This window comes from Pezoporus occidentalis, unplaced genomic scaffold (assembly GCF_034315485.1).
Source record: "Pezoporus occidentalis ecotype Australia unplaced genomic scaffold, CSIRO_AGI_Poc_V1 ctg104, whole genome shotgun sequence".
Classification (NCBI taxonomy): Eukaryota; Metazoa; Chordata; class Aves; order Psittaciformes; family Psittacidae; genus Pezoporus; species Pezoporus occidentalis.
This window is the reverse complement of record NW_026912822.1, coordinates 258,755-278,938: the sequence shown is the minus strand read 5'-3', so window position 1 is coordinate 278,938 and position 20,184 is coordinate 258,755. Positions and strand designations below refer to the sequence as shown.

Sequence of the window (20,184 nt, the reverse complement as noted above, 5' to 3'; positions counted from 1 at the left end):
AAACCCATGTAGGACTTGCTCTGTGGATGACTTTTCTCTCAATCAGGGCAGTCAGTGCATCTAGGGAGCAAAGAAGGTCGTCATGTGAAAAGGTACAGACAGGAGAGCTTCCAAAAAAAGAGATTTATGAGATAGGAACATAATGTGGTTTGTGCTTGCAGGTGAGTTTCAAGTAGAGTAGGGCAGGGTCATGACTGTTGCAATCAGGAGACCTACTGAGGAAATGTGCAGCGTTGAGGAAGGTTCATCATTTTTGTTACACTCCTCCAGGTGGGAGAACTGGAAGCTGTGCATCTGTGCACACAGCTGTACACTTACAGGCATCCCAGCGGTACCACCATATCCACTGCAATTGCTACTTAGAAATGGATGGAGGGACCTTCTGCATCTATGAGAATGGGAACACAGCGTTTGGTTGCCGGGGGGGACTCAGCATGTTTCTTCCAGCCCTTGGAAAAGAGCAGGACTGGGGTTGCTGAGCTAAGGGTTGCACATCCACGTGGTGACACTCCTCACCCTGTGAGAGGCCACCCTGTGATGGAGGCCAGGTAGGGCCTGTTATCTTAGGTTTTTTTTATTAGGATGATCCTCTGACTGACAAAGTCAAGGCTTGTGTTCTTAAGTACAGATCTGGTTGGCCCAGCTGCCAGAGCCTCAGATGAGCGTCTGAACGGCTGGATGGTGGCTGCAGTGCCAGAGGAGCTTTGTGATGGATGCTCACCCAATGTGCTGCTTTGTCCACCCAGGGATCAGGCGGTACAGGATAACCCCTCTGCTATGGACATTGGTATGTGTGGAAAGTGGAGCAGATTTGGGGACTTGAGCAGTTATTTAAGTAGAAATGTCTGTACTGCAGGAGCAGGGGTTAGTTTTGGTTGTGGGGTCTATGCCAAACTCTTTATAATGATCGCTATATTGACCACCACTGACATGTGCTCATTTTCCCTCATACAGCTCCCAAAATGGACCTCTCCTTAACCCTTGATGATGCTTTGCTTAGCAGATTGATGGGCCTCAACTGGCTCCCAAAGTACACTGGCAGTTCAGGGACAGGACAGGAGCAGGAGAAGTGACTACACGCCCATAGGTATGGACCAAAGCTTTTCCAAAATTAATGTATTTTTGCATACACAAACACAAGCTATGGGAAGGAAAACAGCATTAGCACAGGTCTCCATCACTCCTGTTTGCGTGAGGATGACGGTGGAGAAGCAGGCATGACACTGGTGGTGGCCCACACCTGCTGCCACAGCTGCCTGGGGCTGCATCCCCACTGAGGGGCAGAGACGGGGTTGTGAGGGACAGGATTTCCCCCCGCTCACAGATGTCATCTCTGCCGTTGTTGGCACCTGTGTTCTCTGTCAGTAACGGCGTGATGCTCCAGTACCTCCAGCATGGGGGTACTCTGCCATGGGGAGCCCTTCCCACAGCTCTTCTGCCCGGTGCAGATGGACAGATCTGGACTGCAGGCAGTGACAGCTGTAGGAGCTCGAGGCTTTTCTGACCCACCGCTGGCAGACAGTAGAATAAGTTCTGCAAACACAGGGCTTCTGTGTACGTATTTCAACAGTACTTTTTTTCTTCCAGGACATTCTGGCATCTCTGCAACCCCCTTGTACTTCCATCCTAGATTTACTGGGCTTCTCACTCCCACTTCCCATCTCCTTGAGCCAACAAAGAATCATTTCGTTGAGAACCATGTTCAATGGCTTTCTCAGAAGCATCTGTTCCTTGTGCTCTGGAGGTTTGCTCAGTGCAAGACTGGTTTGTTCTCCTAGGAAATGACTTGGTCACCCCATTCCAAACTTACCTTCTCGATCAACATTCACAACTACTTCAGGTGGTTCCAGAAGCTATTGGTAGCCTGGACTGCCCTCCCAACAAAATTATTCCTGAATTATGCCACTGCTTCTGGTGTTTTCACCTGTGTCTTGGCTTGTTGTGGGAGAGGTGAAGACTACAGCCTGAGGAGAGGTTTGGGGGGTTCTGTAGGGCTCAGACTGCCCAGGAAAGGCAAATGAGGATGGACAGATTTCACAGAGAGCAGAGGGCTGGTGCATTAAGGAAGGCTTGTGGCAACCAGGGAGGTGGGAGATGGTGAGAATCAGGATTACACATCCTAGCAGGAAAGGGAGAAATGTGAATTTGAACAGAAAAAAGTGCCTCAGAAAACATTTGGTCCATCTTGCAAAAAAAAACCCAAACTAACCCAACCTCAAAGTAATTTATTGTAGCTCAGGCAGATAAAAGAATTGCATAAAATTGGTTCCACAAGAAGGTCAAAGTAAGTGCACGCACAAAATGCAACTCTCTGTGTGTGTGTATATATAGAGATACTATTCAATGTCTCTCATTACAGAACTGGTGACCAATTACAACCTTTAAGGGTTTCTTATCTTGTCTCTCAGCTTCTAGCCAGACCACATCCCTCTGTGGCATTAGACTGGGAAAATGATGAAGAAATAAAGAATTACATCAAAACAGGAGAAAGATGTATTAACAGAGCACTATGCGCTGGCCGGTGATTAGGTACAAGCAGAGACTTCATCAGTCCTTCTGACCCCAGTGCTGCAATATTACTTATTGAGCCAGCTGCAAGAGAAAAGTACTGTGTGAGTATCAGTACAGCACAGGTGAAAGCAGTACTGGATTCACCTGAATACCTTGCAACCAGCCCCACACTTGTTTGTGTAGTGTAGAGAATGACCCCCTGCATCTGTAGCTAGGAATTCAAATGGTTACTTGTGCATCCACATGGTTTAGATTTAGGTTTCAGTTACACTGAGTTGCTTACTTGGCAGACTTAAAGAACAACTGTATCAGCACTTGTATTGCACAGATTTATCTAGTTTTTGATGTAGCTCTATGGGCTTTGTCCTCTCCTTTTGAGGAGTGTTTTTGAACCTAACTCTCTGCATACACATCCCAGCTGTTAAGCAGTATTTACCAATAAACATTCTCACTGAATTCTCAGTGACAGTATGAAATATAGGTCAAACTGTCACAGTTTGCCACTGTCACCAGTGAAAATTAAGCAGAAGTCCAGTTCTGTATCTATACATTCACTGAACTTGCTCTTGAAATCATTTATGCTGTCCTTAGCTCTCCACTTCCAGTGGCAGAATAGCTGTCAGTGTTTCTCCCCAGCTGCTTCTGCATCCAGATACCATGTAAGCTTAAAGACCTGGGAAAGGGCAGCTTCTCTTCCAAGAAATCCTTGCTCCCACGAAAAAGGCCAGGACCTGATGGTGTGTTTTTTATCACCCAAAGCCTTTGGGAGAGAGCCTGGTTCACTGTGTTCTGTGGTTTTATCTTCTCTTTCCTCACTCCCAGGAGGTTATTGGCCATTTTCAGATTGCAGTCTAGCACTGTGCTAGCACAGCTGTGATTACATAGACTCATAGACTGGCTTGGTTTGGAAAGGACCTTAAGATCATCTAGTTCCAGCCCCCTGCCATGGGCAGGGACATCTCCCACTAGACCAAGGCACATAACCTGGAACTTGATACTAAGCAAATCTCATCTCTGAATGCAGAGCTTGGGTTGCAGCCTACACAAGTCAAGCACAGCCCTTCACTCACAGAGTAACCCATACAACCTGGTGTGCTATACTCGAGATTTAATATTCACCTCAGTATCTCTTGAATTCTGACTCTTAGCATTTAAGCAGGCTAAAAGTATTCACATCCTGTTCAGATGAAGTTGAATTTAATTTTTCATTTATCAGCAATAGATGCTTCACTACTATATTTGTATACCTGATTTGATTTTAAAATTTGGGTTTCATCCTTAAGCTTGGTTATGTGCCTTCCACCTCCACAGGTATATCCAGGCCCCAAATACACTGTGGAACCTATTGAAGAACTCAGGAGCTCCAGCTTGTGTTTGGCTAACATCTCTCAAACTTCAAGGTAATTCAAGTGAAACCTCTCTGCTCAAAAGATTTGCAGCACAGTGCTACCATGGGTTTGGGGCAGAACAGGAAATTCATGAAACATAGCTCGTGACTTCATGTAAGAGTTGAAAATGCTGACGTGCAGCTGTACTGCAGCACCAAGCAGGCTCAAGCTCCGTTTCTTCCTGCTCTACCATCCAGCCCCCCTGTCTTGAAACCAGTCTTTACGCATTCTGGGTGCTCTCATTGCCACTTACCGTTGACACTGACATGTCTTGTTTTCCAGCAAGTATTGTCTTGCTTGTGCCATCCTTTTTCTGTGTTGCTGCCAGGAGAGAAGGGATAAATAACAATTGGATATTTTTATGCTTCAAATGCTTCCCTCTGAAGTGGCAGTGAAGTACTGTCTGACATCTGCAGATTGTCTGTTTCTAACAGTTTGCTCTGAGGATTGACCCTTAACCTGTTCTGCCCCACACCCACACAGAAAACCAGAGTCCTCCTATGGTTTGATCACCTTTCACGGGGACCAGGGCACTCACCCTTCTCCGCTGCCATCTTATGCTACTGATGATGCACAGGCACGCAAGGCCAAGTGTTAATACACTGCCTCCAATACTTGCTCCAATTGTCACGTAGCTGTTCCAAACAGGAGTCTCCTCTGCGGAAGGAAGAAAGCATTCAGAAACAAAGAGAATTTTAAGATTTTTTGGGTGGAAGCAAGGACATGATGCTGATGTCCGTACCCACGGGGTAATGAAGGCTGATCTTCCTGTCATTGTCTTCTATGAGGTGACAGTTCCACAGCCCTGCAGCACTGACTTTCACCTTTACTTCATGCTGCTCCGACTTCCTGCTGTCCATCTCCGTCCCATTCACACGTTCCCAGAGCAAGTGGGCGTTGGATGCGAGTGGACCAGAGACTTGGCAAGTCAGGGTCATCTCAGCTCCTCTGGGGAGCGGCCCTGCGTGGCTTGCTGAGACTGTAAAGGAAAGAAGAGAACACATGAGTGAGGGAATAGGGAGATGGGTCCCCCCATGCTTTTGTGGCTTCTGCAAATCCTCATCTCTTGATACCCTTCTCTTTCTCTCACCTTTCATCACCACCAGGTCTATCCTGCTCTGCAAGAATCTTCCCTTGTACGCCAGTTCGCACTTGTACTGCCCAGAGTGGTTGAAATGGACTTTGGGGAGTTCCACTTTTATGGTACCTTCAGGTTTGCTTTCAGGTATCTCAAACCAAAAGTGACTGCTTTTTTGGGTCTCATGCTGCTCTCCTTGTGCTGTGACACTGAAATTAAGTAGCTCATGGGCGGTTGCACTTTCCTGTTGTTTCCAATTCAGTTGTCCTGTGAAACCTTCTTTCCATTTTATCTTCTGGAAGTTCAGGAGCCATGACAAGATGACAGTGCTGTCAACAGTTACATACTTTCTTTTGAAATTTGGATTCCGAAAACCTGAATTCAGAAAAGACAAGGAATACAGAGGCAGGGAAAGCCAAGGCTACACTTCCCTGTGGCTGCCCTTAGGCTGGAGAGAGACACGCTGTGCTCAGTTGAAGGAGTTGAAGAAAAGCCATGAGTTACCCCAAAAAGGTTAAACAGTAGTGTCTGAGAACAGGTTTAAAGAACCAAAGCTCCCAAGCTCACCAGAGTGGACAAAAACAGATCTGAAGGACAGGAGGATCCTCTCCTTACCAAGTTGGGAGAGGCAAATGGAAGCAATTGTGGAACAGGGTTCAGGGAGCAAAGCAATCCTCAAGCTGCAGTGATGGAAGCCCTGGGAAATTGACCCTGGAGCACCATTGCTTGGGATGCTGGAAAGTAAAAGCTCAGCTCATGAGCTGGAGAGAGCACTGGTTCCCGAGCATGCGTGTGAGTTGCGTTTTTGTTATCGCATACCTAATACCTTCACATCAAAGGAGATGTTTTGATTAATCAATGGAGAGTCTGAATGGATGTGACACATCCAGGTCCCGCTGTCTGTAACCTCCAGCTGCTTTAACTTCAGTATGTACTTTTGACGGGTCGTGTTTTCTGAGGGTGTTGATCTTACTGTGTTCTTGTTATGGTCAGACACCGTGATAGTGAGATCCGGTAGAGAATGGGATGAACTTTGCATTAAAGTCAGCTCAGGGACTTCATTCGCCAGGAAGCACCCATCTGAAGAAATCGTCACTGTAAAAACAAAAGGTGCAGTCAGTAAGTCTACCACTTTTCCTGTGAGAGAGGGACGTGTCACAGCAAAGAATATGGAGATTCTGTGCTCTGGAGATGGAGGAGAAATGAGCTCTGATAGCCCAGGCCAGAAGAAATGGCAGCTGGATAAAGAATTCCAGCAGAGATGTCTCTCTGGTCCATTTCCCTCCTCACCTTCCCATGGGTGAAAGCCCTTTAATCACTCACATTGAAGGACATGCAGTGAGATACTGACTACGTGAGAGTCATATTCACAGGTGTAGGTGCCAGCATCGGAGAGCCTTAAGTCCAACACCTTCAGGTGTTTACTCCTGCGGTCAATTTCTGATCGATTGGTCATGGTAGCTTTGCCTTTTGAGAAAATAAGCTTGGTTAGGAGGAGAGAGGTTTCTCAGGGATGTCCTGGGGAGAAGGGGTGATGACTTGGAAGCCTTACCTTTCAAATAGTTATCTCCATATTGCCTTATAAGAAGATTATTATTATTGTACTTCCAGGTCACCTCTGTTTTATGAGGTATGCCTCCACAGTTCAGGATCACTGTCTGTCCTGCCACTCCAATCTGTAGTTCACTTTGCTGAGCCATAACGTGGATCAGACCTGAAAGTCAATGTCCACCAAAAAAACACATACATTCACTTCCCAAAGGGTGGCTCAGTGAATATTTCCCATCTCTCCAAAAAGACGCAGATTTTTCTTCTCCCTTTCCCAGATACTAGGATGGTTATCCTCAGTTTCTAGATTTTTCACTCCTTTGTCCCATCCATCCATGCATCCATCCATGCATCCATCCATCCATCCATCCATCCATCCATCCATCCATCCATCCCTTCTCTTTCCAGCTCCATAGCTTCCCTCCCCATCACTTTGGGCTCTTTACTTGGTTAATGGTTATTCTGTTTCACATATATTCAGAAAGAGTGAAAATACCAGTGGTTGTGGTGGTTTCACCATCATTCCCAATTTTGAGATATTGACAGTTTTACTGAAACAACCTTTTTTCCACTGGAAAAGATGTAGTTGTCCTATTGATAGCAAAGGCAGAGCAGCATATGCCAGCCTTTCTTCACTCCCCAGTCAAGGCCTCAGGCAGTGCTGGCAGATTTTCTCATCCCTTTCTCCAGTTTTTGCATGGAGCCAGACTGAGAGCCCAGGAAAATGACAGGATAAAGTAAGAAAGAAAAAGGGAAGGCTGGCCTAATGTCAGGTTCCTATTCTTGGAATGAGGGTTATGTGACAGTAAAAGGAGTAGGAAGTATAATGTTGAAGAAATAGTAGTGATAGTTTCTTGGAAGAACCACTTCCTTTCCTTGCCTGCAAAGAAGACTCCTGCAGGAGACCGTAAGGAAGACATGGAGTTGCCAGAGGTATGACTGGAACTGCTGGGAAGCCCTCAGAGCTGCCTAGCCTGCAGATCACCAGGTGACCCTTGTGCTAGAGAGCCACAGAAGTGCAAAATAAAAGCTTTCTATGAGTTTAATGGAGGGGTTTCTCCAAGAACATACGTAAACCACAGCATTGCCCATACAGCCTTTTGGTAATCACACTTTGGACCACTGTGAAATTAAAATTGTTATTCATGAGAGTTGGGATCTTTTGCTTTGCTTTTGGTTCTAGGGTGCATAAAAGATTTCCAATCTTTCCTCTGCAACCAGGGGAATCACAGCTGATTATCTGAGAAGTGCAGGCTTGGGCTTCTTTCCTTTCTTGGAAAATGAGCACTAAAAAGTCCACTTAAATTTAATAACATCAGCAGTCAAGCTAAGCAAGCTGGTAGCATCACATTTGTAAGTGCAAATGTGTAATGAGAAATACATGTTTTGCCTGGACAGCTGGAGGTGGTGTGAAGGGCAGTAATTTTCACTCTGTGCTCCGTGTGCACCCTGGCTTCCATAGAAACCCTCCTCTTGCATCTGTACAAGGCAGCTCCCCAAACCTAGTGATGCTCCAGACACCCTGGTTTTGGCTGGCAGATTCAGAAGGTATGCTGGGAGCAACCTAAGTCCCAAAGTTTGAGTTGTCCATGGTGCCTCTGAAATACAAGGACATGGATGCAGGGACCCTCTGCTTCTAGAGGTCCCTCTGGCCTAATCTCCGCTGCATGGCCCCACAGAGAGCCACTGGGCAGTGTAGGGATGAGCCAGACAAGGTAAGAAGGCAGCTGTCACAGCTCCATGGTTGGAATGAGCCTGCTCTAAACCGTGTGAGGTAAGTTACATGGCAAATCACGAGGAGTATAAAAGCACCCCACAGGTTGTGAGGCTTGTGGAAAGGCTGTAAGAACTGAGGGGGAGCTGTTGCTGAGCTGAGGACTTACCCAGATGCAGAACCAAGAAGGTGGCAAGCGTGCTGCTCACCACCATGCTGCGTGATTCCATCACTGCGGGAATGCTGCTCACTGCTGCAGACTGCACGGCTGGAAATGCTGTCGCTGCTAAGGGATGCTATCCTGGAAGACCCAAATACTCTGTTAATAATGGTTGATTTTCAGACCTCAGTGCATAGGATCCATGTTCCCAGTCAGCACGCACCCATCCTTCAGCACAGCGAAATGGAAACTCATTGGTAAAATCGCTAGAGTCCTGTGTTTCAGTGAAGGATGCAGCTGCAGTGTTCCCTCTAGAGTTTGACATTAAACATAGCATGTTCCTCATCCCTAGGTTTCTGGCACTCACTGGACTGCAGGTGTTTATACTGCCAAGAATTCTGTGGGGTTTTTTTACTTCTCTATGGTGGGTTATTGCAGTGATTAAGGCTAAACACATACAGAGCTGCTTTAGCAAATGCACAGCTAGCAGGCTGAGGGAAGTAAATATTTTCCTCTATTTGGCACACCTGAGGTCTACTCTGGGATACAGGATCCAGTTTTGGGCCCCCAGTACAGGATGGATGCCAACAAACTGGACAGAGTCCAATGGAGGGCTAGTGCAGTATGGTAAGGAGATTGGACCTCCTTACCTGATGTACAGGGAGAGATGGGAAGGTGGGTTTGGTAGGGAGAAGAGATCCAAGGTGGGACCTTATTTCAGTCTCCCATTATCTAAAGGATATTACATAGAAGAAGGAGCCAGATGTGCGCAGGAGAGGAACAGGAGGCAGTACCTATAGGCTGCAGCAAGGAACTAGACATAAAGAAGAACTTCTGCCCACTGAAGATGGTTCGATATTGGAGTTCAATATTGGCCAAGAGATGTCAGGCAATCGCCACCCTTGGAGATACTCAGAAATTCCCTGGATAAGTCCCTGAGCAGCATGCTGCAGCTTTAGAGTCAACCGAGCTGTGAGCAGGAGGTTGGACAGGAGACCTCTAGAGTCCCTTGCAATCAAGTATTTCTGTGTGACTGTTGTGGTTTAAGCCCAGCCGGTAACTCAGCACCAAGCAGCCGGATGCTCACTCTCCCCTTTCCCCTCACTCTGGGCTCAATATGGAAGAGAATGGAAAGAATGTAAACCCCACGGGCTGAGATAAGAACAATCCAATAACTAAAGTATAATATAACACTACGATTACTAATAATGGTAAGGGAAATAACAAGGGGAGAGAATATAAAACTGAAAGGACAAGGGAAAACAACAATAAATACAAGTGATGCACAACTCAATTGCTCACCACCCGCCAAGAGATACCCAGCCTGACACAAGCAGTGATCTGGGCGTTCCAGGTGACTCCCCCCAGTTTCTATACTGGGCATGATGTGCTGTGCTATGGAATACCCCTTTGGCTAGTTTGGGTCAGGTGTCCTGTCTCTGCTTCCTTCCTGGCTTCTTGTGCACCTCCTCCCTGGCAGAGCATGAGACTAAAAAGTCCTGGATAGGGATAAGTGCTACTGAGCCACAGCTAAAACCTTGGTGTGCTATCAGCGTTGTTCTCAGACTAAAGACAACACAACACTGCACCAGCTGCTAGGAAGGAGAAAAGTAACTGGTACAGCTGAAACTAGGACAGTGATTTTGTGATTCTATAACTAAGGCCATCTTTAGGCTGTTATTAATATTTTTCTTTAGTTTCTTCTCTTTATTTTTTTTTGTCTATTTCTTTGTCACCTTAAATACCTCAATAACCACCAGGTCTGATGTTGTTGGAAAGACTTGTTTGAGTTCTTAGGACTATTCAACAAAAAGGTTGGGGAGAAGGGAGGAATGAGGTCTGAAAGAAGTTGCCTTGATGGTAACAAAACCTGAAGTGGGATCTGGGAGCTAACATCAAATTAGGTGAAGTATCTGACTGTAGCACAAACCAGGTGCTGGTGTCAGCTTCAGCTGGGTGGGCTGACAAGGTGAAAGGCTGCTGGTGCAAGGAGACTACTGAGCTCTCCATCCCTAAACCAAGATATATCACAAAAAGGAAGCCGAGCAGATTAACTGGCTTGGGAGCAAGCAGAAATGGAACATCTCACCTCTCCAAAAGCAAGCACTCCCCATGCCAAGAGCATGATAGACTGAATACTGGAGTTGTGACAAAAAGAAATGCAAGAATAATTTTATGCAATATTTATATATGTGATATTAAGTAGAATATATTCTGTTAGATGATAATTTAACACTGAAATTACTTTAAATGATCAGAGCACATGAAACTATCAAGGAGTAGACAAAAACATCAGCATTACATTTACATGGAGATCAGGCCAGCATGACTGACAATCTGACAGCTAGACAGACATACACACACGCACGTATGGAAACTGCAGGTGCAAGAGCAACGCAGCAGCCACGTGCACCATTAGAACACAAATAGATGGCAAAGGCACAGTCAGAGAAGATCTGTGGCTCACCTCGTGCAGAGCAAAAAACCTACCCAGGCTCAGCTAGAGCTGTTCTGTGCAGAAATAGTAAACCAAAGAGGCCAGTGCATATGATTGGAAATCACTTCTAGAAGGATGCAGTAGCAGTGATCAAGCAGCCTGCTGGGCTGTGCTACAGAATAAAGAAAAGGACAGCAACAAGGCATCTGCATGCATCTAACTTTGCAGAAACATCTATCACCAAGAACTGGCATAGGGCCCTGAGTAAGAGCCATTCCTGAGACGACAGAAGAAACCTTGTTCCCGCTGTGAACAGTCCCATCACCCATCCCAGTAGCACCAGCAGCAAAGGTCAGACCTTGCTCTAAAGTAATACCTGCACATAAACAGAGTCAGTACTGGGTTTGAAATACTTCAAAGTCATTAAACTTTATATAAAACCTGAAGGTAATGGAGCAGATAAAAGTTAATGAAATTGCTGAGTCACACCCCATCCTTTTGTTTTGGTGGAAATTTCTATTTTTCTGTCATCTTACGGCTTCAGTTCGTTCTTCACCTTCTTGCTACCTGCTTATTGAGCAAAACCACACAAGCAGAGCACCGTGGGACCCGTGAACTGCTGACTTTGCTCAGCTTGCTAGAAGCAGATTGATTTATCTTTGTTTTTCTGTTTCTTCTCATGGTTTCACATGTTCTGCATTCCTACTTCATTCACACTAATCTTTGTATTTCTGTGGCAGATACCTACAATAGGATGTCTACCACCTACATGATACGTATCAGTGGGGAAAACGAGTTGCCTTTAGTTAGCATTTCTTTTATACACGTTCTCTCTCTCCCTGTTTATCTCTACTCCTCATGCATGCCACTTCCTATTTTCCCATGTCTTTCCCTCTGTATCCACATCCCTCCAGGCCAGATCACAGGTGACGTTACTCTGGAGTTTACAGAACTTGGGGAGCAAGGCTCTGCCATGTTAACTGAGCAAGCCACTCTCATTAGTGGGTGCCTGTAGCAGACCTGCAGCGTCTTTACAGGCAGCCCGGCTGTATCTGATGCTAGTACTCATAAATTAAGTGGTGTCAGGGAATGTCCCCAGGCACTGGAACACACTCATCAGTCCTGTTAAATTGCTAAAACATTTCCTGACACATTTTTGGCCCAGGACAAGTCTCACTCTCCCCAGAAACTCTTGGGATGCATTTAGGTGAGAGCATGGGCCAGGGGCCACTCCCATTAAGTGGCTGGCCTGCAGCCAGTTCATTTTGGAGGTTAAGTGGGTTTAATAGCCCAGACCATCTCATGCCAGTTGGCATCTGTGCCAGAAACAGTCCAGGCATACTTAATTTATTAGCACGTCTATCAGTGTACGAGCAGGGCTCCCTCCCGAGTGAACACTGATTTTCATTTCATTTTAACTTCCCCCTCCTATTAGACTGGTTTAATTTCCTTCTTGACTTCTTTTAATGATCCCTGCCTCCCTGATGGACAGGAAGAGGACAGCGAGCAGCCTTGCTCCAGGGAGTGATGCCCGCAGGACCAGGTCTGGCCCTGGGGAACAGCCCCTCACTCCCTCCAGCACCAAGCCCCGGTGGCTGATGGCTGCAGGGAGCTCTCCCTCAGGCTGGCACCAGCATGACACAGGAGGAAACTGAAAAAGCACACACCAAAAACCCCAGCAACCGCTCCTGGTGCAGAGTCGGCCTCTCCTTCCCTCAGTGTGCTCCGGTGCCTCTTTCATGCCGTGCGGTTTGCTTGTTTTCTCCTGTAGCCCTTGCTTGTGGCTGTGTTTTTGATCTGACAGCAGCTTGTTCGCTCTGCCAGGCAAAGGGGGGGGCCTCCAGCCACCCATCCCCACAAGAGCTCCACACCTCGGGCTCTGCTGCTGCTCTGCACTTCCCCTTGCAGAGCCTGTGGCTGCCTCCAGCCCCTGTGCATCAGTTGCGTTCGGGGCTCAGGGTTACAGGGGCCACCGGGTTACAGGGGCCACCTCGCTTTCTCTCAGTTTAATCATCTAAAGCAAAGCTGATCTGGCTTTTTATTCACTAGCAGTTTCTTATTAATGTTATTAACGTTATTAACGTTATTATTAACTTATAATGTCTTATTATTAACGTTAACATCATACTCACTTATTAACGTTGAAGTATGTGAGCAGCAGGCAGGGTAAGAGACCAAAAGCCACAAAAATAGCCAGCAGAGGGCAAACAGAGAAGGTCATTTCCCCCTCTCCATTTCCTTCCTCCTGACCCTCCTCTTTTTGACTGCACGAACCATCTTTCATTCCACAATTCACAACTGCAGCACAAGGATGGCTTCGTAAAGCCACTGGAGGCTGTGATTAGCAAAGGCACTGAGATGCCCTCCAAAGGCAGGTTCTCCCTTGCCTTCCCAAGCCATGTGTGTGCTTGGGTTGACATTCAGGTACCATTAACTCAATTGCAAAAATAGAAACAGCAGGATCTTACCATGCAGTCTAGTTCAGGGCCTGTAGTGACAGGACAAGGGGTAACAGCTTTAACCTGCCAGAGGGGAGATTTAGGTGAGATCTAAGGTAGAAGCTCTTCCCTGTGAGGGTGCTGAGGCGCTGGCACAGGGTGCCCAGAGAAGCTGTGGATGCCCCATCCCAGGCAGTGCTCAAGACCAGGTTGGACACAGGGGCTTGGAGCAACCTGCTCTAGTGGAAGGTGTCCCTGCCCATGGCAGGGGGTTGGAACTGGATGAGCTTTAAGGTCCCTTCCAACCCAAACCATTCTATGAGTCTACAATTCTATGATGTGCAGCCCAGACAGGCGAAGGGTCTATACACATACTGATAAGGTCAGCAGAGCAAAATGATGTATTTCTGCTCATCCAGAGTAAAAATGCATCCCTCCTTAATACTTTCCTGGCTAATACAGGGTCCCTGCATGAGGCTTTGGCAGATTGGGTGGACACCATCCCTGGGCACCCAAGAACCGCAAGCAGACACAGAATAGATGCCCAGTTTAGCTGTGGGAAGCCCTGCTGTACTGCAGGCAGCTTTGGCAGCCATGTTCGTGAAGCACGGGGGAGGATAAAGGAAAAGCCTACAGATGGAGTTGATATGCACCAGGGACTTGAGAGGACTGTTGAGTTTATAGCAGAGTACATGAAGTAGTAACCTGAGCTCATGCACCATGTATAAAAATACCAGAGACGGCTGATGAAGGCTGAGTACAATACGCCACCTGAAAGCTGACAAATTCAGCCAGAAATGAAACTCCCATTTTCAGCAGTGCAGCAGCCCGTGGAAGGGGAAGGCAAAGTTCCTTTGCTTGTATCCTTAAACCGAAATGATCCTTCCTTCTCCAAGAAAACCTGCGCGCTCAGCCCTGAGCTAGTGGATCAGGCTGCATTGGCAGCCAGCGTCAGGCAAGGAGCCAGTCAGCCTGGATTAGCTAAGCAGACCCCTCCGGTCTCATCGCATACAGATGTCACGTACAGATGTCCCTGCTTAGCTGGAGACCAGCACCTTCTGGTTTTTCAGGCTTTATTTAGAATAAAGTTCCCCTTCCTGGAGGACACAAGGAGAAGGTAATAGCAAGTGGCAGCTGGTGGAGGGATGCTCCCCACTGCATTGCCAGCCCTTGGGGATATACAGTCACCAGTGACAGGCCCTCATACTGGATATTTTTCCCTATATGTGGTTTAAAAAGGTCTGATAGATCTTTAATTGGGCAAAATGCATCCTTCCGTGCTGAAACAGCAACTCATGTGGAATAGAAAGTTCATCACATTAAACAAAATGAAAACAGATTAACAGATTGGCCTCTTTTCTCAAAGAAAGCAAGAAAGCAAGTTTCCTTACCTCTTCTCCTTCCTTTATTCTTCTGTGTTTGTATCCCCTTGTGCTTTTCACCTGCCGTAACTGATCTCACCCAGCTACAGTTTAAACAAAAGAAGAATGAAGTCGATGTTCAGAAAGAAGCTCAACAGCCGTCAGCCTTGATGTCTCCTCTCCAGCTGGAGCATCAGAAAAGCCTCGCTGCTGGTCCGGGTTCTGCTCACATCCACCAGCTCCTCTAGGCAGAAGGTGACTTTCCAGATGCACACGATTTCAACTCTGGGTGTGAACAGAAATGGAGACCTTAATGAAAGCATGGGAAGAATGAGTGTGTGAAACAGAGAGAGCCTATTGGCCTATATGGCAGCTGATGGGAGGCTGTGACGGGGCTGAAACTTAAAAGCGAATGGTTGGTTCTGCTCTACTGTCAAAGAAAGCTCACAAATTAATGTGTTAGCTGAGCAGATCTGGACCCAGCCTGTGCCTCTGGTCCTTTGTAAGAGCAAGCCAACCTCCATCTCGTAGCCTGTCTCTTGCATCGCCACTAAGAGGAGGCACCTCTGAGAAATGGGCCATGGACCTGACACCAGGGGTAGCACAGGGATAAAAACAGAGGAAGAGGGGATCCCTTATTGATATGTTAGGGGCACCTGTCTGTGGAGTATGGCTGAGATTTGGGGTGTGATGACAGAAGATGTTCTTTATACCAGTGGTGGGTTGAATTTGGCTCCTCAGCAAGGCAGGGGGAGAAGATAAGATGATATATGGGTCAATGTAAAACCAGATGATGCTCGCCGGTTACCATCACTTGCAGACCAGACTCCACTTGGGGAAAGATTAATTTAATTTGTGGCCAATTAAAAGCAGAGTAGGATTGTGATAAATAAATCAATCAATAGCAGAAAAACAACCCCCTCTTTTCTTCCCATGCTCAACTTCACACCTGACTCTTCCGTCCCTCTTTCTTTCCCCACAGTGTCACAGAGGAAGAGGTAGTGGCAGTTGTGGTCAGTTCATAACCCTTGGCCTCTGCAGCTCCTTCCTGCTCATGCTGTTCCCCTGCACCACTGTGGAGTCCTTCCTGTAGTGCTTCAGTGTGGGTCCTTCCCATGGGCTACAGTTCTTCATGTTCATGTCGACATAAGAAAGACGTTTTTTACAGTGAGGACAATCATTCACCAGGACAACCTCTCCAGGGACATGGCTGAGTCCCCATCAATGGAGACTTTCAAACTGCAATGGGACAGGGTGGTAGATAATCTCATCAAGGGCCCCCTTCCCATGGAAGGCTGGACCAGGCGACCTTTCAAGGTCCTGTCCAGCCTGGGCTGTGCTATGATTTGATGGTTCTATAACTGCTCCAGTGTGGGTCCTTTGCATGGGGCGCTGTCCTTCAGGAACAGACTGCTCCCAAGTGGACTTCCATTGGCTGCAGGGGACAACCTGCATCCGCATGGTCTTCTCCATGGGCTGCAGGAGAATTTCTGCTCAGGTGACGGGATAGAGCACCTCCTCCTTCTCCTTCCTCACTGATCTTGGTGTCTGCGGGGCTGTTTATCTCATGTTTTCTCACTCCTTTCTCTCACAGCAGTTTTTTTTACCCTTTCTTAAATATGTTATCACAGAGGCAGCACCAGCATTGCTGACTGCCTCAGCTTTGGTCTGTGGTGTGTCTGCTTTCAGCTGGCCAGACATGGCTCTGCCTGAGCCTGCCCCATGTCACATGTGTCCTGCTCACGTCTCACAGAACCCACCCGTGTAGCCCCTCCACTACCGAAACCTTGCCATACAAATCCAATGCAGGGCTACTCTCAGGTAACCTGTATCACTACTGAATCTCAGCTGTTTCCCTTCTCTGTAGGGTGGAGGAGGGGGCTTTTGTGGTTTCCCACCCACATTTGGTGTCTTTCTCTCTGAATCCCAGCCTCAGCCACGGCAGCGGAAACCCACTGAGCCCCAGACATGGCTGAGATTTCATCTGTGTGCCACCCACTCTTCTCCTCCTGGCAGCGACTTGCCCCTTTGTCTGCAGGGTAGGGGGACGAGAAGTAACCAGGCTTTGGAGAAGCAGGAGCAGACAGAAACAGTGCTGAATTCATTGTGTGCACCAGGTGTGAAAAGAACAGCACCAATCAGGCCTTGAGTGCAGCAGCTGGTCCATTGGCACGTCCTTGGAGGAAGATGAAGCTGTCCCTTGACAGGAAAAGAGTCACCTTTTGTGTGAGACCAGAACTTCCCAGTGTGGGAAACAGGCTATGGGATGGGAATGGACAGGATGGGGTGGGGTGAGATGGGATGGGATAGGTGCCTGCTTTGCCAGTGTCCAGAGCCCATGAAAGCCTTGTTCTGAGACACAGCATTGCTGGAGGAGGGAGCCTGCTGCATCACATCAGTGTCTTCAAAACACCCTCACATGCCTGCAAATAGAACTGTGCGTTCTAGCTGCCAGAGAGGGGCTGCTGGGGGAAAAACAGGGCTGAGAAAAGTCAGGTTGGGATTTTAAGACCCTGGCATCTTGGGCTTGAGGCTCTGTGGCACTGAGCTGATGCTTCAGTTTGCATGGATCCTGGCTTGCATTTGTCCCCGCAAGCCTGCTGTAATGCAAAAACACTGGCTTGTTTTATAAACAGTTGGTTTATGTCACTGCAAATATCCACCAGAAACAGCATTCCCTGAAGGGGTAAAGCTTCCAAAATGCACTTGAACTTGCTGCAGAGTTGGAAGGAGGAGCAGGGCTGTGAGTCTGAGGTGACAAAAGCTGGAGGCTTGGCCCCACATGGACTCCTTCTCACCCCAGGGAAGGGATTCAGGTGGGAGCCTTATCTCTCTAGCTTTTGTGGTGAGCAGGTTCCTCTGGGACTGAGGGCCACAGAGCGCAGTGATGTGTTGTATCACTTTCATCCAAGCATCTCAAAGCGCTTTGCAAGCATTAATTAAACATCAGAATCCAGGAGGGATGCATAATATCAGCCAGCCGGTCCCGCTTCTGAATGTCAGATTTCTCATAAATATGGAACTGGTTTTTAAATTCCATTCCAGCCTGGTTCTCCCCTCGCTGGGACAGTCCCTGAACTGCACCGTGGTGAAAGCAGGGCTTACCCAGCACTACAACACTGACCCTGCAGCAGTGTGGCAAGAAGAGCCCCAGCACTGCACACCACTGCCCCAGCCAGAGGCATTGCCCACCAGGGCACACTGTCTGTCTTTGCTCTGCTCCGTCACCAGCAACATTTTGCCCAGAGAAGCTGTGGCTGCCCCATCCCTGGCAGTGCTCAAGGCCAGGTTGGACGGGGCTTGGAGCAACCTGCTCTAGTGGAAGGTGTCCCTGCCTGTGGCAGGGGGTTGGAAATGGATGAGCTTTAAGGTCCTTTCCAACCCAACCTTTCCATGATGCAAACCGGAGTTGGTGAGTAAGATATTCTCATAGACCTGCGCGGACAGAAGAGGCTCCCAGGCTGTGCTGGGGGTAAGTCTGTTGTGGTTTAAACCCAGCTGGCAACTAAATAACCCAGCTGAAACCAGGACAAGGTCACAGTCTGCAGGGACACAAGGTCTCCCCAAGGAAGGGCAAAAAAGGGGAGAAAGGGCTCTCAGAAATCAAATGCTGAGAAGAGCCTCCTATGGACTCCAGTGGAAAGCCAAGAAACCTCCAGAGATGGTCTCCTTAAAACCAAGTTCCCTGCACATCAGTGAGGGCTGGGAGCGTGCCTGTGAGCTCCAATGGGCAAAAGATACCCAGATGTATTGGAAAATTGGTTATTGCTCAGTGGTATCAGAGAGAAGGAAGGGCAAGTGTTGAACACAGCATGAAAACCTCATCTTCAGCCACCTGGATGTCAGCGGCTTCAAAGGCTGGGAGCTTTCTCTTTGCAACAGAATAGCTGATGCCTGTAGAGCTTGTTGAGGGGCATTTCTGGTCCTCAACATGCAGAGCTAGAAACAGCCAGCCATCTGGTGAGGGGACCTGGTGGTTTGCCCCAGCACAGCTATTTATGGACCTTGAAAAGGAGGAAAGGCTCCTAGGTTGTGCTTGGAGAAAATACGTTTCTGCAGGTGCTTGGAGTCTCTCTGCAGCTTAAATTGGGAAGGGAAGACTCTCTAAGCAGATATTATGAAGGTTCATTTGCTGATCACAGAGAAAAATGGGGAAATCTCCAGAGATGCTCTCCATGAGCAAGAGGTCCCCTGTGTTTTGCCAGGAGGTATGAAGTGTGATGGAGAAAGGATAGCCAGATGTGTCAGAGACTGCCTGGGGGCACTGGAGAGAGGGATCGTCCAAGAATCATGAACTGCAAAAGTGTGTCACCAAAAGTGACAGGGGCTAATGTGAGCCTAAACAAAACCAAGCTGATGTTAAAGATGTGAGAGAAACGCAACAGGTAGGAGACACGTTGATGGAGGACTTTTTAAGGACCCGTATGAGATAGGTATTGCTTACTATCTTCTTATAGCTTTAAGGTAGGTTGAGATGAGATCTTAGGCAGAAGCTCTTCCCTGTGAGGGTGCTGAGGCGCTGGCACAGGGTGCCCAGAGAAGCTGTGGCTGCCCCATCTCTGGCAGTGCTCAAGGCCAGGTTGGACAGGGCTTGAAGCAAGCTGCTCTAGTGGAAGGTGTCCCTGTCTATGGCAAGGAGTTGGAACTGGATGGGCTTTAAGCTCCCTCCCAACCCAACCCAGGCTGTGATTCTATGATTATAAATTGCTTTGGCAAAAAGAAGGGGGAAGAGTTGGTGTCAGTATTTGTTATGATGCACAACTGGAGAGTTTTCATCAGTACAGAGGATCTGAAATATCATGCTGAAAGCAGCTTGAGGCTTGGAGCATTGATGTGGGGTGTGATTCAACAGCACACGCCATCAGGGTTTGCTTCTGCGTGGTGATTATAAGTATTTTCGCTTTTACTTAGGCTGAAAGCAAAGGGAAAAGAGGCCGCGGGCGCATCCGCCGGTCATTGGAGAGCTGAGTCACGGGGCTCGCAGCGCAGGAGGAACAGATGATGGATGCTCCCGATAATGCACGCGCGAGGGCGGGGGAATTCCTGTCCTTCATGGACACTAGATGGCGGCACAAACCTGGCCCAGGGAGATGAAGGCGCTGAGCCACGGTGAGGGGAGAGGGGCGAGGGCCGACCAGCCCTAGCCGTGCCCCACTGGGCTGCCCCTCGCCATCGCCCCCGCAGCCCAGGTCGCCTCGCAACCCGCATCACCCGTTGGTGATGGGGGCACAAGGCTTTGGCAGCGGGCAAACGGGGCTTTGGGATGCGGGATACCAGGGGCTACGGGTGTGTGTGTGTATGTCCATCCGTCCTGCGCTCACCAGGGAGCAGGTTTCGAAGGGCTGAGAGTGCCTGACCGGTGGGACCCTGCTGAGCTCCTGCAGCCACTGCAGCTTGGTAGGGATCCGCTGGTGCCTCCTCCTCGACGTTCCAGGAAAACAGGGGGTGCTGACCTGGTGACCAGAAAGGAAGACACCCAGTGTTTGTAAACGAAGAGGAACCTCTATAAGAATGCAAATAAACAAGTCCTTCCAAAAGCTGCCCTTGTG

At 48.1% G+C, this 20,184-nt stretch overlaps 1 protein-coding gene across 1 annotated transcript; it reads right to left on the bottom strand.

Moving 5' to 3' along the window:
* Positions 1-2,198: 2,198 nt before the first annotated feature.
* Positions 2,199-15,249, bottom strand: LOC134163139 (T-cell surface glycoprotein CD4-like). Its single transcript, XM_062617726.1, has 10 exons — positions 14,666-15,249; positions 8,409-8,540; positions 6,530-6,691; positions 6,301-6,444; positions 5,797-6,072; positions 4,990-5,352; positions 4,642-4,878; positions 4,438-4,556; positions 4,153-4,220; positions 2,199-2,592 (listed from the first exon to the last, which is right to left on the bottom strand). Exons 2-10 carry the CDS (start codon positions 8,467-8,469, stop codon positions 2,577-2,579), a joined length of 1,446 nt encoding a protein of 481 aa, XP_062473710.1. The 5' UTR covers positions 8,470-8,540; positions 14,666-15,249; the 3' UTR covers positions 2,199-2,576.
* Positions 15,250-20,184: the final 4,935 nt, after the last annotated feature.

Excerpts from the sequence above, each read along its gene's own strand:
- LOC134163139 (XM_062617726.1), bottom strand. The coding sequence starts at position 8,469 with ATGGAATCACGCAGCATGGTGGTGAGCAGCACGCTTGCCACCTTCTTG. Across the intron at positions 6,692-8,408 it reads CTTCTTGGTTCTGCATCTGG|GTCTGATCCACGTTATGGCT; the intron begins GTAAGTCCTCAG and ends ATTGACTTTCAG. Across the intron at positions 6,073-6,300 it reads CTCACTGCATGTCCTTCAAT|TGACGATTTCTTCAGATGGG; the intron begins GTGAGTGATTAA and ends TTGTTTTTACAG.